A 16,944-nucleotide genomic window follows, 5' to 3' on the forward strand; every position below is an offset into this window, starting at 1 on the left:
CAGCTTCCTCCTTAAGAAGACAACACCAGCCTCCTGGCCTCCTGGCCTTCTCCCACCTGCTCCAGTCTCTTCCATGGCCGCCCCTGACCTGGATAGTTTCCCTCTGCCTTTTTGCTGGACCTTTCTCCACGTCCTTTGCAGAGTTTTTTCCTCTTCGATGTTGGCGTTCCTCAGCTGTGTGTCCAACTCATTTGGTGCGCTCACTCCTGCAGCTTCATCCAATACCTTCAGCATCTCTCTTCCACACTGGGCCTCCCCACCCACTCACCACGGCCAGACTGACCTCAGCAGTCTCCCCGGAACCTCTTCCTCCCCTTCCCTCCCAGCTCCAGAGACAACCCCGCGGTCCACCGAGTCACCCAGGCCTGAGCCTGGGGCCCATCCTGGATGCTACCTCCTTCTCTCCCCATGCCCTGCCTGGCCCATGCCCTCTGTCCTCTCCCATTTGGCTCTCTGTCTTGCCCCTTCCCTGATTTCCTGGATGCCCAGTCTGTTTTTCCCAGACCATCCCTGCCTCTATTCTGCCTTCCTTCAGGGGCTACCTCCTCCAGGAAACCTCCCTGACTTCCTCCTCTGCCTCCCCAACCCCTACGTTCTATCTCTATTCCCAGTCATCCTGTAGCTTTCCTGGCTTCGGGAGTTGCAGGCAGTGGGTATTTTCTACCCACTCTGATTCAGGAAGGAGATAGTGTCCCAAGAGCTGGGAGGCCAAGGAGTGGGATCCAGGTAGCCTTTCCAAGACGGCCCCCATCTGGTGTTGACCAGCCCTGCCCAGGACGGAAGTGGGCTGAAGGGGCAGACAATTAATTGCCAAATCCGCAGCTTGGGGAATCTGCTGGGTCAACAAGTTCCGAAGGGGAAGTGGTAGGAAAGGGAAGTGGATGATGGGCTTGGCTGAGTCAGGCTGTGTCCCCTTTCCGGCACCCACCCCCACTCCCTACAGCCCTGGGATCTTATTCACGCATCTACTCTGCAGACCAGGGTGCCCCCAAGTCCTGGGGCCGAAGCCTCCTCTGCTTTATCTGTGCCACGTGACCTTCCTGAACCTCACACCTCGCAGAGCCAGGAGGGCATTTCTCTAGACGAGCACAGTCCCATGGAAATAGACTGTGAGTGGCCGGGCGCGGTGGCTCACACCTGTAATCCCAGGGCTTTGGGAGGCCGAGGTGGGTGGATCACCTGAGGTCGGGAGTTCGAGACGAGCCTGGCCAACACGGCAAAACCTCGTCTCTACTAAAAATACAAAAACTAGCCGGGTGTGGTGGCGAATGACTGTAGTCTCAGCTACTCGAGAGGCTGAGGCAGGGGAATTACTTGAACCCGGGAGGCGGGAGTTGCGGAGAGCAGGGATCGTACCACTGCACTCCAGCCTGGGCGACAGAGCAAGACTCTGTTTCTAAATAAATAAATAAATAAAATAAAATAAAAGAGAAAGTAATAGACTGTGAGCCAGGAGGCAGGAGGATTGCTTGAGCCCAGGAGTTTAAGACCAGTCTGGGCAACATAGCAAAAGCCTGTCTCTACAAAAAATAAAAACAAACAAATGAAATAGCTGGGTGTGCAGGTGTGCACCTGTAGTCCCAGCTACTCAGGAGGCTCAGGTGGGAGAATTGTTTGAGCTCAGGAGAGACTGAGGCTGTAGTGAGCCAAGATCACACCACTGTACTCTAGCCTCGGTGACAGAGTAAGACCGTGTCTCAAAAAAAAAAAAGAAATAGAATGATATTTATATTTTCCCACAGGCAAGCAACAGAAAAAAAGAAACAAAAAGAATCAGGTGAAATTAATGTTGGTAATACATTTTATTTAACACAATATATTTAAGAGAGTATAATTTTAACATGTGTTCAATAGAAACAAATTCTTGAGACTTCATATTCTGTTTTTTTGGTACTGTGTTTTCAAAATCTGGCGTGTATTTTCCACTCACAGCACTTCTTATCTCGGACCTGAGGACATTTCAAGTGGTCCGTAAGTCTCTAGTGGCTGGTGGCTGCAGTGCTGGACTGCTCAGGGCCAGACTTCCTTGACTAATGTACAGAGCGTCTACAGAATTCGAACATCTAACTGTTGGAGTCGTGCTTCTAACCCTCCGAGGTTCTGGTGTGATATTCTAGGCTCCTGTGATTCAAATAGCCTGTAACTCACATTATAGGATCTGTTAGGTTCAATAGTCTATGATTCCAACATTTTAAGAGTCTGTGATTCTAATACTCTAGTCTCCAGAGTCTTTGATTGATTGATTGATTTTGAGACGGAGTCTTGCTCTGTCACCCAGGCTGGAGTGCAGTGGTGCGATCTTGGCTCACTGCAACCTCTGCCTCTCGGGTTCAAGCGATTATCCTGCCTCAGCCACCCGAGTAGCTGAGATTACAGGCACCCGCCATCGTGCCCGGCTAACTTTTTTTTTTTTTTTTGAGACAGTTTTGCTCTTGTCAACCAGCTGTAGTGCAATGGCACAATCTCGGCTCACTGCAACCTCCGCCTCCTGGGTTCAAGCGATTCTCCTGCCTCAGCCTCCTGAGTAGCTGGGATTACAGGCGACCACCCCACACTCAGCTAATTTTGTATTTTTAGTAGATACGGAGTTTCACCATGTTGACCAGGATGGTCTCAATCTCTTGACCTCGTGATCCACCCACCTCGGCCTTCCAAAGTGTTGGGATTACAGGCATGAGCCACCATGCCCAGCCGCGACTGTGTTTTATGACTGTCATATATGTTAAGACATTCTCTCCTATGCATCAAATATCACATAAATATTGTTTCATATTATATTGTTCAAAAGAGAAAAAGTCTATGGTCCTCCCCATCTTAGTCACTCATCCTGTCAAGCCCTGTAATTCCATTAGGTTGAACCCTACGAAATTGCCAAGATTCTGTCATTTTGGGGTGGGGGGGTGTGTGTAACAATTTATTTATTTGTTGCTTTTGAAAAATGGTGGTACCATGGCACAGTGGCTCATGTCTGTAATCCCAACACTTTGAGAGGCTGAGGTGGGAGGATCACGTGAGCCCAATAATTTGAGACCAACCTGGGCAACATAGTGATACCCTATCTCTACAAAAAAAAAAAAAAAAAAAAAAATTAGCCAGGTGTGGTGACATGTACCTGTAGTCCCAGGTACTTGGGAGGCTGAGGCAGGAGGATCACTTGAGCCCGGGAGGCAGAGGTTGCAGTGAGCTGAGATCACACCACTGCATTCCCGCTTGGGTGACAGAGGGATCCGAGGTGGGTGGATCACTAGGTCAAGAGATTGAGATCATCCTGGCCAACATGGTGAAACCCAGTGTCTACTAAAAATACAAAATTAGCTGGGTGGAGTGGCGCGTGCCTGTAGTGCCAGCTACTCAGGAGGCTGAGGCAGGAGAATTGCTTGAACACAGGAGGCGGAGGTTGCAGTGAGCCAAGATGGAGCCACTGCCCTCCAGCCTGGTGACAGAGCAAGACTCCATCTCAGAAAAAAAAAAAAAAAAGAAAACGAGTAAAAGAAAAATAGTAGTAAAATGCACATAACATAAAATTTACCATTAGTGGCATTTCATGCATTTGCAGTGTTGTGCATCCATCACCGCTATCTTGTTCCAGAACATTCTCATCACCCCAAAAGGAAACCCAGTACCCATTAAGCAGTCACTTCCCATTCTTTGCCTTCAACCCCTGGCGACCACCCATGTACGTTCTAACTCTACAGATTTGCTGAAATTTGACCTTGTGGCCTGACATGGTATCTCATGCCTGTAATCTCAGCACTTTTGGAGGCCACAGTGGGAGAATTGTTTAAGGCCAGGAGTTCGAGACCAGCCTGGGCAACATAGTGAGACCCCCCCCCCCATCTCTTTTGGAAAAAAAAATAAATAAATAAATAAAAAGAAATTTTTTTGACCTAGAAAAATGATAATTTCTTTTTTTTTTTTTTTTTTTTTTTTTTTGAGACGGAGTCTTGCTCTGTCACCCAGGCTGGAGTGCAGTGGCACGATCTCGGCTCGCTGCAAGCTCCGCTTCCTGGGCTCACACCATTCTCCTGCGTCAGCCTCCCTAGTAGCTGGGACTGCAGGTGCCCGCCACCACGCCCGGCTAACTTTTTGTATTTTTAGTGGAGACGGGGGTTTCACCATGTTAGCCAGGATGGTCTCGATCTCCTGACCTCGTGATCCACCCACCTCGGCCTCCCAAAGTGCTGGGATTACAGGCGTGAGCCACCGCGCCCGGCCGAAAAATGATAATTTCATATGGATTGACTTAAGAACCTTTTAGGATGGTTGGGTGTGGTGGCTAACACCTGTAATCCCAGCACTTTCGGAGGCTGAGGCAGGTGGATTATTTGAGGTCAAGAGTTTGAGACAACCCTGGCCAACATGGTGAAACCCCATTTCTACTAAAAATACAAAAATTAGCTGGGTGTGGTGGCAGGTGCCTGTAATCCCAGCTACTCAGGAGGCTGAGGCAGTAGAATTGCTTGAACCTGGGAGATGGAGGCTATAGTGAGCCAAGATCACACCACTGCACTCGAGCCTGGGCGACAGAGCAAGACTCTGTCTCAAAAAAAAAAAAAGAAAAGAAAGAAAAAGAAAAAAAGAAGCAAAAAAAATCCTTGTAGGATGTTCTCATTCAAAGTTTCTCCCAGGAGGAAATGGCTGGTGAGTTGAGGGGGTGGTGCTCAGCTTTTCACAGGGTGGCTGAGACAGCATCCTCCTCCACATACACACTGGCCCCCCTCTTGCCTACGGAGGCCTGTAGAGACCCTGTTCTTGGCCCATAGCAACCCCCAGACCTCCAAGTGACAGCCCTCAGCTCCAGGGACACCAGAAAATCTTTGCCTTCCCAAATCTAAGATTTTTGTTTTGTTTTTGTTTTTTTGAAACAGAGTCCCGCTCTGTCGCCCAGGCTGGAGTGCAGTGGCGCCATCTTGGCTCATTGCAACCTCCGCCTCCCAGGTTCAAACAATTCTCCTGCCTCAGCCTCCTGAGTAGCTGGGATTACAGGTGCTCCCCAACCAAGCCTGACTAATTTTTTTTTTTTTTTTTTTCAGTAGAGACAGGGTTTCACAATGTTGGCCAGGTGGGTCTGGAACTCCTGACCTCAAATGATCCACTGGCCTTGCCCTCCCAAAGTGCTGGGATTACAGAAGTAAGCCACTGCACCCAGCCTTAAATCTAAGACACTTAAAAATTTGTTTTTTGTTTGTTTGTTTGTTTTTTGAGACGGAGTTTCGCTCTTGTTGCCCAGGCTGGAGTGCAATGGCACGATCTCGGCTCACCGCAACCTCCGCCTCCCAGGTTCAAGCAATTCTCCTGCCTTAGCCTCCCAAGTAGCTGGGATTACAGGCATGTGCCACCACTCCGGCTAATTTTGTATTTTTAGTAGAGATGGGGTTTCTCCATGTTGGTCAGGCTGGTCTTGAACTCCCGACCTCAGGTGATCCGCATCCCAAAGTGCTGGGATTACAGGCATGAGCCACCGTGCCTGGCAATTTTTTTTAAATTTTAAATTATTTTTTCGAGTCAGGGTCTCTCTCTGTTGCCCAGGCTGGAGTGCAGTGGTGCATTCATAGTTTACTGCAGCCTTGACCTCTTGGGCTCAAGCGATCCTCCCTCCTCAGCCTCCACCTCCCACTTCAGCCTCCAGAGTAGCAGGACTACAGGCTTGCTCCAACACGCCTGGCTAATTAAAACAAATTCTAGGGGGGCAGATGCTATGGCTCTCACATGTAATCACAGCACTTTGGAAGGCCAATGTAGGAGGATTGCTTGAGCCTGGGAATTGGAGACCAGACTAGGCAACAGAGACAGACCCCATCTCTACAAAAAGTTTTTTAAAAAATTAGCTGGGTGTGGTGGCTTGAGCCTGTAGTCCCAACTACTTTGGGGGCTGAGGTGGGAGGATTGCTTGAACCCAGAGGTCAAGGCTGAGGTGAGCTGTGATCACACCACTGCACTCCAATCTGGGTGAGGAGTGAGACCCTGGATTAAAAAAAAAAAAAAAGATATTTTCCCCCAGAGACAGCATCTCACTGTGTTGGCCAGGCTGGTCTCAAAATCCTAGCCTCAAGCAGTCCTCACACCTCGGCCTCCTAAAGTGCGGAGATTACAGATGTGAGCCACCCTGCCCAGCTGGAATCCTAAGAAATGTATGTTGAGAAACTTAGTGGTCGGATCAGGAGTTTATCAAGATGAAGCATCTGAGGAACAGACCATTGTAAACTTTTCAAGTTAAAGAAAGTTTGAACTGATAAAGGGAAGGTTCCACCTCAGTTTCTTTCCTCTTAATCTCTTCTTTAGGCCGGGGCAGATTCCCACAGGAGACTGGGGCTGGCAGGATGTCCCTCCTCTCCCGAGGAGGGGGCCTCCCGGGACAGAAGAGGAGGGGAGGGGACTTGGGGGATGTTTTTCTCTCTGAGGGTCCAGGGTGAGGGTCAGCCAACGCAGGGTCACCTAGTCAGGGAAACAGAGTGGAGGACGCCCTGGGTCAAACAGTGAGTCCCAGCTCCTTGTCTCACGAACAACTTCCTCTAGCAAAGTGATTTCATTCTCTAAAACAATAACAAAAGAAGTGTGTAAATATATCCCTTGAATCCCTAAAGCATGCACAGAAAAAAGCACAAACAGAAAGAACTGCTGAATAAAGAGGTTCCAAAGTTGGGGTTGGAGCTACTTCCTTTTGCTAAGCCTGCGTGGTATGTGTACTTTAAGAATTCACGTTACAGTCTTGTTCCTGTTGCGTGAGCCTAGCATACACTATGTGCCAGGCACTGCTCTGGTTTTTATGTTTTTGTTTTTTTGAGACAGAGTCTCACTCTGTCGCCCAGGCTGGAGTGCAATGGTGAGATCTCGGCTCACTGGAACTTCCGCCTCCTGGGTTCAAATGATTCTCCTGCCTCGGCCTCCCGAGTAGCTGGGATTACAGGCACGCACCACCACGCCTGGCTAATTTTTGTATTTTTAGTAGAGATGGTGTTCTGCCATGTTGGCCAGGCTGGTCTTGAACACTTGACTTCAAGTGATCCACCTGCCTCGGCCTCCCAAAGTGCTGGGATTACAGACGTGAGCTACCGTGCCCACCCAGTTCTGTGCGTTTTAAATTTATCCAACGCTCATAGCAACCATCCACTGCACAGATGAAGAAGTTGAGGTTCAGTGGGGCTGAGGCCCTGAACTTTGATAAGGGTGTGTGGACCTGGAATATGAATCTCATCATTCTGGCCCTTGAGTTCTTGTTCTCAGCCACTGTAGTATGCTGGAAGAGGTTGAGAATTGCTATCATGGCTGGGCACATTGGCTCACTTCTGTAATCCCAGCCCTTTGGGAGGTCGAGGTGTGAGGATGGCTTGAGGCTGGGCAACACAGCAAGACTGCACCTCTACAAAAAATTTTTAAAAATTAGCCAGGTATGTTGGTGCATGCCTGTAGTCCTAGCTACTCAGGAGGCTGAGGTGGGAGGATCACTTGAGCCTAGGAGTTTGAGGCTGCAGTGAGGCATAATGTTGTCACTGCACGCCAGTCTGAGCGACACAGCAAGACTCCATCTCTAAAAAAAAGTAAAACATCGCTATGGCCAACAACATCTTCCCATTTTACAGATGGAAAATTGAGGCCCAAGAAAGGAGTTGTTTGTGCTTTTGCTACCACTGAGGCCTTGGGCCCTGCGCTCAGCTGCTGTGGTCTTTTTGTGGAGAATGTGACCCCAGGCTGTCTTCCTCACAGCCAAGGAGGAGGGAGGGATGTTTGTCCTGAGGCTGCAGGAGGGAGGGCTTGAACACAGTTAGAGGCCTGGAGGTGGCTGGGGGCAGCTGGCATGTTGTGGGGAAACAGAATCCAGCCAAGACCTCTAAGGTGTTGAAGAGCAAACCGCATGCAGGTCTGGCTTCCAGGAAGCTGGGACTTCAAGACTAGGGTTGGGGACTTGGGATTAGCCCTCCACCCAACTGAGCCCTCTCCGGCCCTGCCAGCCGCCCCGTAATTTTGGGTTCTGTGAGTCACAGGAAGAAGACAGGACAAACACACCCTGAGAGCGAGACAAGGCCACTCCTATTTTGTACTGCTTATAAAGATTCACTGGGACCGGTGAGGTGGCAGTGCTCAGCAGCATCCGACAGGAGCCCTGGCAAACAGGACGGATTTCCAGGACTCTACCAGCTGCCAGACACGGCGGGGAGAGACTCCAGACCTCCTGGGTCCTGGCTGTGGGCCCGGATTGCGCTCCCAAGTGGCGTTTGACTCACGTGGGGACACTCTTGGAAGAGACAGTAAGGATGGAGGCAACAAGGGCGGGAAGGAGGGAGAGAGAGCGATTGCATGATCTTGGCTTCTCGGAATCGTTACTTTCAGAATCTGGGAAGCAGAACTAGAGTTTGAGAAGTGCAGTCTTATTAAGGCCACACTGGGACTCACATCAGAGTCCTGGGCTCTTGGAATTAACTTGGGCAGCCCAGCAGCAAAGCTCTTGTCAAAGGATCTAAACGTTTTTTCTTTCTTTCTCTTTTTGGAGACAGGGTTTCACTCTTGTTGCCCAGGCTGGAGTGCAATTGTGCCATCTCGGCTCACCGCAACCTCCACCTCCCAGGTTCAAGCGATTCTCTTGTCTCAGCTGGGATTACAAGCGCGCGCCACCATGCCCGGCTAATTTTGTATTTTTAGTAGAGATGGGGTTTCTCCATGTTGGTCAGGCTGGTCTCGAAGTCCCGACCTCAGGTGATCCGCCCGCCTTGGCCTCCCAAAGTGCTGGGATTACAGGCGTGAGCCACCGTGCCCCGCCCCAATGGTTTTTCACACACAGGTGTACGGGAAACAGCCTCTCTCAAACCTGCAGGAATTCCTGCAGCTTCTGGCAAATCCACCAAACTGCAGCATGCGTAGCGAGCAAGCCCTTTAACTCAGCGATTCCAATTCTCTTCTCTTTCTTTCCTTTTCTCTCTTTCTTTCTTTTGACAGGGTCTCACTCTGTCGCCCAGGCTGGAGTGCAGTGGCGCGATCTTGGCTCACTGCAACCTCCGCCTCCCAGGTTCAAGTGATTCTCCTGCCTCAGCCTGCTGAGTAGCTGGGATTACAGGTGCACGCCACCACACCTAGCTAATTTTTGTATTTTTATTAGAGACGGGGTTTCACCATGTTGGCCAGGCTGGTCTCCAACTTTTGACCCCAGGTAATCCACCTACCTTGGCCTCCCAAAGTGCTGGGATTACAGGCGTGAGCCACTGCATCTGGCCATAATTTTAAAAATATTTTTAGTAGAGACGTTTCACCATGTTGGACAGGCTGCTCTCAAACTCCTGACCTCAGGTGATCCTCTCACCTTGGACTCCCAGAGTGCTGGGATTACGGGCGTGAATCACCGTGCCTGGCCCCCTCAATGTTCTATCACAAAATCCGTCCACATTCTTGCGTGGTGTTTGTTCGTTCTCATCGTGTAGAATATGCCACAGGGTGAACACCCCATGATGTGTTTATCCGTTCTGCTGTGGGTGGCTATTTGGACGGTTTCTCATCTTGGGCTGCTGTGAACATTCTGGCACAAGTGTTCTGGTGAGCATATGTGTTCTTTTCCGGGAAGGAGGCTGATTGCTGGGTTGTGAGGGAGGAATCCTAGAAGATGGATGTTTGGGAAGAAAGAATGTTCAGACTTTTTCTTTTTTTTTTTTTTTGAGATGGAGTCTCGCTCTGTCTCCCAGGCTGGAGTGCAGTGGTGCGATCTCGGCTCACTGCAAGCTCCGCCTCCCGGGTTCACGCCATTCTCCTGCCTCAGCCTCCTGAGTAGCTGGGACTACAGGCACCCGCCACCACGCCTGGCTAATTTTTTGTATTTTTAGTAGAGACGCGGTTTCACCATGTTAGCCAGGATGGTCTCGATCTCCTGACCTTATGATCCACCCACCTCGGCCTCGCAAAGTGCTGGGATTACAGGTGTGAGCCACTGCGCCCGGCCAGCCTTCTTTGATTCTGCTCCAGGGTTTTCCAGAGCAGAGAACCCAGCAAGACTGGATGCACAGACAGGCACGCACCAAGAGACACACATGAGGGTGCTTGCAATCACAACAAAAGAAACCTAAGTGACCACTTAGTCTCTCTGTGCCTCAGTTTACTCTTTTATCCTTTCACTAACCAAATATTGACCGTGCCTGTGCTGTGTGCCAGGTTCTGTCCCAGATGCCGGGGACACAGCGGCACCCGAGGCCGGAAGGAGCTGATGTTGTGGGAAATGAGGATGATAATACTGACCTCAAGGGTTTGTGTTGAGGGTTATATCTTGTAGATCATAGGTGCTCAATAAAAGCCATCTATTATTTTAATTATTATGAAATAATAAGAAGGGTACCTATGATTTAAAATCTAGATATAAGTACAGACGCTCTTTGACTTACAATGGGGTCCCATCTCTATCAACCCATCGTAAAGCAGGCATAGTGGCTCACGCCTGTAATGGAAGCACTTTTGGGAGGCTAAGGTGGAAGGATTTCTTGAGCCCAGGAGTTTGAGATCAGCCTGGGCAACATAGTGAGAGCTGTCTGTACAGAAAAAAAAAGAAAAAAAAATTAGCTGGGCATGATGGCGTGCACCCGTAGTCCCAGCTACTCCAGAGGCTGAGGCAGGAGGATCACTTGAGCTTAGGAGGTGAGGCTCTGGTAAGCCGAGGTTGAACCACTGAACTCAGCTTGGGTGACTGAACAAGACAAAAACCCCAACATAAGTTGAAAATATCATAAATCAAATTGGATTTAATACACCTAGCCTACTGAACATCATAGCCTACCTTTTTTTTTTTGAGACAGGGTCTCACTCTGTTGTCCAGGCTGGAGTGCAGTGGCGCGATCTTGGCTCACTGCAGCCTTGACCTCACAGGCATAGCCTACCTCTAATGTGTTCAGAACACTTACATTACCCAACAGCAAGACAAAATCATCTAAGCCAAATCCAATATATATATATATTTTTTGAGATGGAGTCTCACTCTGTCACCCAGGCTGGAGTGCAGTGGTGTGATCTCAGCTGACTGCAACCTCCACCTCCCAGCTTCAAGGGATTCTCCTGCCTCGGCCTCCTGAGTAGCTGAGATTACAGGCACTCGCCCCCACGCCCAGCTAATTTTTTTTTTTTTTTTTTTAATCTTTAGTAGAGATGAGATTTTACCATGTTGGCCAGGCTGGTCTCAAACTCCTGACCTCAAGTGATCCATCTGCCTAGGACTCCCAAAGCGTTGGGATTACAGGTGTGAGCTTCTGCACCTGGCCCTGTTTCTCATTATTCTCCTTACCATTGTTATTGAATGGCCTTTAGTTAATAAGCACCACTTGGGCAGACAGTGGACTGTTTTTGATGCTTTGGGGACGAATGGGGTTGATATCTGTGCAGATAGACAGGAAAACAGATATCAGGCACGTTAAGTAGAAAAGATGAAGAAATGGAACAATGTGTGTTGAAAGCTCCCATTTCTGGTTAAGACGTTACAAAGGAAATGCCATCTACGATACCATTGCTTTGGGCTTACAGCTGGGCAAATTATGAGGCACAGAAAGTTTCCTGGATTGGGCCGGGCATGTTGACTCACACCTGTAATCCCAGCACTTCGGGAGGCCGAGGTGGGCGGATCACGAGGTCAGGAGATCGAGACCATCCTGGCTAACAGGGTGAAACCCCGTCTCTACTAAAGATACAAAAAATTAGCTGGGCATGGTGGCGGGCGCCTGTAGTCCCAGCTACTTGGGAGACTGAGGCAGGAGAAGGACGTGAACCCGGGAGGTGGAGCTTGCAGTGAGCCGAGATTGCGCCATCCAGCCTGGGCGACAGAGTGAGACTCCATTTCAAAAAAAAAAAAAAAAAAAGTTTCCTAGATTGTAATCAACAAGGGCCAGGAAGGGTGGAGTCTTTGCGGGGTGAGAGGATGCGTGTGGACAGTGATAACAGCAGCTAGCATACGTATGACACCCACTGAAAACCAGTGCTATACACTCAGCTCTACCCTTCTAACTCGTTGAATTCTTACGACACCCCCTAAGGCAGGTGTATTATTATTCCCATATTACTGAGGCACAGATAGGTTAGGTGACTTGCCCAAGGCCACACAGCTGGTAGGAATTTGAGGGGTTTTGTTGTTGTTGTTTGTTTGTTTGTTTTTTGTGATGGAGTCTTGCTCTTGTTGCCCAGGTTGGAGTGCAGTGGCATGATCTTGGCCCATCTCTACTAAAAATATAAAAATTAGCCAGGTGTGGTGGCATGTACCTGTAATCCCAGCTACGTGGGAGGCTGAGGCAGGAGAATTGCTTGAACCTGGGAGGCGGAGGTTGCAGTGAGCCGAGATCATGCCACCACACTCAGCCTGGGTGACAGAGCGAAACTCTGTCTCAAAAAAAGAAAAATTATTGTTATGATAGATTATGTCGCTTCTCTGCTCAGCACCCTCCTACAGCACCTGTCTCATTTGGAATAAACGATGATGTCCTTGCGTTGCCCACGTGGCCCTACATGCCGTGGCCCCGATAACTGTTTTTTTTGGTTTTTGTTTTTTCTTTTTTTGAGATGGAGTCTTGCTCTGTTGCCCCAGCTGGAGTGCAGTGGCATGATCTCAGCTCACAGCAACCTCCCCCTCCCTGGTTCAAGTGATCCCTCCTGCCTCAGCCTCCTGAGTAGCTGGGATTACAGGCGCCCACCACCACTCCAGGTTATTTTTGTGTTTTTAGTAGAGACGGGGTTTTACCATGTTGGCCAGGCTGGTCTCAAACTCCTGACCTCAGGCGATCCACCCGCCTTAGCCTCCCAAATTCCCATGATTACTGGCGAGAGCCACTGTGCCCGGCCCCTGATGACTCTGCTATTACCTCCTACCCTCTGCCGCTGGCAGATTCCACTCCAGCCACACTGGGCTCCTTGCTGTTCTTGGACATGACCGTCATGTTCCCACCTCAGGGCCTTTGCACTGGCTGTTCTCAATGCCTGAAACACTCTTCCCCCAGATCTCGTTGCATCTCTCCCACTGTTTCTTCAGATTTTTATGCAAATGTCACCTTCTCAGAGAAGCCTTCCCCGACCATGCCTGTAAACTCCAACATAGCCAGCTTTCCTGTGTGATATTTTTCCCATAGTATTTATCATCTTCTAAAATACTGTGGATTCTGGATTTTGCTCGTTTCTTTCTTTCTTTTCCTAGTTTTTTTTTCTTTTTTGAGACAGAGTCTCACTTTGTCATCCTGGCTGGAGTGCAGGGGTACGATCAAGCTCACTCAGTCTCCTGGGCTCAAGTGATTCTCCCACTTCAGCCTTTTCAGTAGCTAGGATTACAGGCACGCATGACCATGCCTGGCTATGTTTTAAAAAGTTTTAGTAGAGATGGGGTCTCCCTATGTTGCCCAGGCTGGTCTAGAACTCCTGACCTCAAGCGATCTTCCCACCTTGGCCTCTCAAATCGTTGGGATTACAGGCCCGAACCACCGTGCCCAGCCCCAATATTCCAATGTACTAGGGTTCTAGCATTGTAATATTCTAGAATTCCAAGATGCCACCGAGCTACTTCTAACAACACTAAGTTCTAGAATTCCAATTTTTTTTTTTTTTTTTTTGAGATGGAGTCTCACTCTGTCTCCCAGGCTGGAGTGCAGTGGTGTGATCTCAGTTCACTGCCACCTCCACCTTCTGGGTTCAAGAAATTCTCAACCTCCCAAGTAGCTGGGATTACAGGTGCCGGCCACCACACCCAGCTAATTTTTGTATTTTTAGTAGAGACGGGGTTTCGCCATGTTGGCCTGGTCTTGAATTCCCGGCCTCAAGTGATCCGCCTGTCTTGGCCTCCCAAAGTGTTAAGATTACAGGTGTGAGCCACCGCACCCGGCCTAGAATTCCAATATTCTAAAGCACTGGAGTTCTTATGCCGCAATATTCCAGTTTGCAAGGTGCTGGTGGGCCGGACTGGTGGACACCCTAGATCTCCAGGGCCTTGGAGTTTCCTCCTCTGAGTTTTCATCGTCTTTCTCTCCTGCCCAGACACCAGGAGCCTGAATGGGGAATGATTCTGTCAGCTACGAGTATGGGGATTACAGCGACCTCTCGGACCTCCCTGTGGACTGCCTGGATGGCGCCTGCCTGGACATCGACCCGCTGCGCGTGGCCCCGCTCCCGCTGTATGCCGTCATCTTCCTGGTGGGGGTGCCGGGCAATGCCATGGTGGCCTGGGTGGCTGGGAAGGTGGCCCGCCGGAGGGTGGGTGCCACCTGGTTGCTCCACCTGGCCGTGGCTGATTTGCTGTGCTGTTTGTCTCTGCCCATCCTGGCAGTGCCCATTGCCCGTGGAGGCCACTGGCCGTATGGTGCACTGGGCTGTCGGGCGCTGCCCTCCATCATCCTGCTGACCATGTATGCCAGCGTCCTGCTCCTGGCAGCTCTCAGTGCCGACCTCTGCTTCCTGGCTCTCAGGCCTGCCTGGTGGTCTACGGTTCAGCGGGCATGCGGGGTGCAGGTGGCCTGTGGGGCAGCCTGGACACTGGCCTTGCTGCTCACCGTGCCCTCCGCCATCTACCGCCGGCTGCACCAGGAGCACTTCCCAGCCCGGCTGCAGTGTGTGGTGGACTATGGCGGCTCCTCCAGCACCGAGAATGCAGTGACCGCCGTCCGGTTTCTTTTTGGCTTCCTGGGGCCCCTGGTGGCCGTGGCCAGCTGCCACGGCGCCCTCCTGTGCCGGGCAGCCCGACACTGCTGGCCACTGGGCATGGCCATCGTGGTGGGGTTTTTTGTCTGCTGGGCACCCTACCACCTGCTGGGGCTGGTGCTCACTGTGGCGGCCCCGAACTCCGCACTCCTGGCCAGGGCCCTGCGGGCTGAACCCCTCATCGTGGGCCTTGCCCTTGCTCACAGTTGCCTCAATCCCATGCTCTTCCTGTATTTCGGGAGGGCTCAACTCCGCCGGTCACTGCCAGCTGCCTGTCACTGGGCCCTGAGGGAGTCCCAGGGCCGGGATGAAAGTGTGGACAGCAAGAAATCCACCAGCCATGACCTGGTCTCGGAGATGGAGGTGTAGGCTGGAGAGACACTGTGGATGTGTATCTTCCTATCTCATTTCACAAGACTGGCTTCAGGCATAGCTGGATCCAGGAGCTCAATGATGTCTTCATTTTATTCCTTCCTTCATTCAACAGATATCCATCATGCACTTGCTATGTGCAAGGCCTTTTTAGGCACTGGAGATATAGCAGTGACCAAAACAGACAGGGAGCTGATATTCTAGTGGAGGAAGAATATCAGCTCCCTGAGGGAGCTGCCCTCAGGGAGCTGATATTCTAGTGGAGGAAGACAGACTATAAACAAAGATATATAGGGCCATTTGTGGTGGCTCACGCCTGTAATCCCAGCGCTTTGGGGGGCTGAGGCAGGTAGATCACTTGAGGTCAGGAGTTCAAGACCAGCCTGGCCAATATGGTGAAACCCTGTCTCGACTAAAAATACAAAAATTAGCCGGGCATGGTGGCGCATGCCTGGAGTCCCAGCTACTTGGGAGGCTGAGGCAGGAGAATCGTTTTGAACCCGGGAGGCAGAGGTGGCAGTGAGCCAAGATCGAGCCCCTGCACTCCAGCCTGGGTGACAGAGTGAGACTCTGTTTCAAAAAATAAAAAACTAAAAGATTTTATTTATTTATTTATTTATTTGAGACGGAGTCTCACTCTGTCGCCCAGGCTGGAGTGCAGTGGCATAATCTCGGCTCACTGCAAGCTCCGCCTCCTGAGTTCACACCATTCTCCTGCCTCAGCCTCCTGAGTAGCTGGGACTACAGGCGCCCGCCACCATGCCTGGCTAATTTTTGTATTTTTAGTAGAGAAGGGGGTTCACCTTGTTAGCCAGGTTGGTCTTGATCTCCTGACCTCGTGATCCGCCCGCCTCAGCCTCCCAAAGTGCTGGGATTACAGGCGTGAGCCACTGCATCTGGCCAAAAGATTTTAATAGGATCCCTCTGGTTGCTGGTGGAGATGAGAGTATGGTGTAGGGGCAGTGAAGATCCCAGAGAGGAGGCTACTGCAATGGTCCAAGCAGGAGGTGATAGCGATTTGGATCAGGGTAACAGAGCCGAGGTGGTGAGAGGTTGACAGTTCATGGATCTATTTTGAAGGAAAGGCCAAGTCCAGGCTCCTTAGCTCAGCATTCAAGGCTTCCCTCCACCACTGGATACACTTACTCTCTAGCTTCTCAGACCCTGTAGCGATCAGAATCATGACTCCCGATGATGTCCACATCTTAATCCCCTGAACCTGTGAAGAGGTGACCTTCCATGGCAAAAGGGACTTTGCAGATGAGATTAAGTAAAGGATCTTGAGAAAGGGTGGTGATCCTGGATTGTCTGGGTGGGCTCAATGGAGTCACAAGGTCCTTTTAAGAGGGAGGCAGGAGGGTCAGGGTCAGTCACAGGAGGTGACAACGGAAGCAGATGTCACAGTGACATGAGGAGGTGCCAAGAAATGCAGGCAGCTTCCAGAAGCTGAAACAGACAAGGAAACAGATTCTCTCTGAAGCTCCAAGAAGGAACACAGACCTCCTGACACTTTTAGACCTCTGATCCGCAGACCTTTAAGAAAATACATTTGTATTGTTTTAAGTCACTATGTTTGGGGTGATTTGTTACAGCAGCTGTGGGAAGCTAATACACACTCTTCAGGCTATATTATTTTCATGCTTCTGCATCTTTCCTGAAGCTGTGCCACTGGCTGGAGTGTCCTTCTGATCTATGGTGTGCAGTTCAACAATCAAGAGCCATCTGTGGCTATTCAAATTAGAATCAATTGGCCAGGCATGGTGGCTCATGCCTATAATCTCAGCACTTTGAGAGGCCGAGGCGGGAGGATTGCATGAGACCAGGAGTCTGAGACCAGCCTGGGCAACACAGCAAGACCCCATCTCTACAAAAAATACAAAAATTAGCCAGACGTGGTGGGGCGTGCCTGTAGTTCCAGCTACTGAGGAGGGAGTTGCTTGAATC

General features: G+C 50.3%; 1 protein-coding gene across 4 annotated transcripts; it reads left to right on the plus strand.

Moving 5' to 3' along the window:
- Positions 1-959: 959 nt before the first annotated feature.
- Positions 960-15,520, plus strand: C5AR2 (complement C5a receptor 2). 4 transcript variants are annotated; one of them, XM_054540791.2, is made up of 2 exons: positions 960-1,109; positions 13,969-15,520. In XM_054540791.2, exon 2 carries the CDS (start codon positions 13,984-13,986, stop codon positions 14,995-14,997), a length of 1,014 nt encoding a protein of 337 aa, XP_054396766.2. In that variant the 5' UTR covers positions 960-1,109; positions 13,969-13,983; the 3' UTR covers positions 14,998-15,520. The 4 variants fall into 4 exon arrangements, with proteins under 4 accessions (XP_054396766.2, XP_002829508.3, XP_054396767.2 ...); XM_002829462.5 differs by lacking the exon at positions 960-1,109 and adding an exon at positions 5,039-8,246; XM_054540792.2 differs by lacking the exon at positions 960-1,109 and adding an exon at positions 13,548-13,665.
- The last annotated feature ends 1,424 nt before the right edge of the window (positions 15,521-16,944 follow it).

Source organism: Pongo abelii, chromosome 20, assembly GCF_028885655.2.
Source record: "Pongo abelii isolate AG06213 chromosome 20, NHGRI_mPonAbe1-v2.0_pri, whole genome shotgun sequence".
Taxonomy (NCBI): domain Eukaryota; kingdom Metazoa; phylum Chordata; class Mammalia; order Primates; family Hominidae; genus Pongo; species Pongo abelii.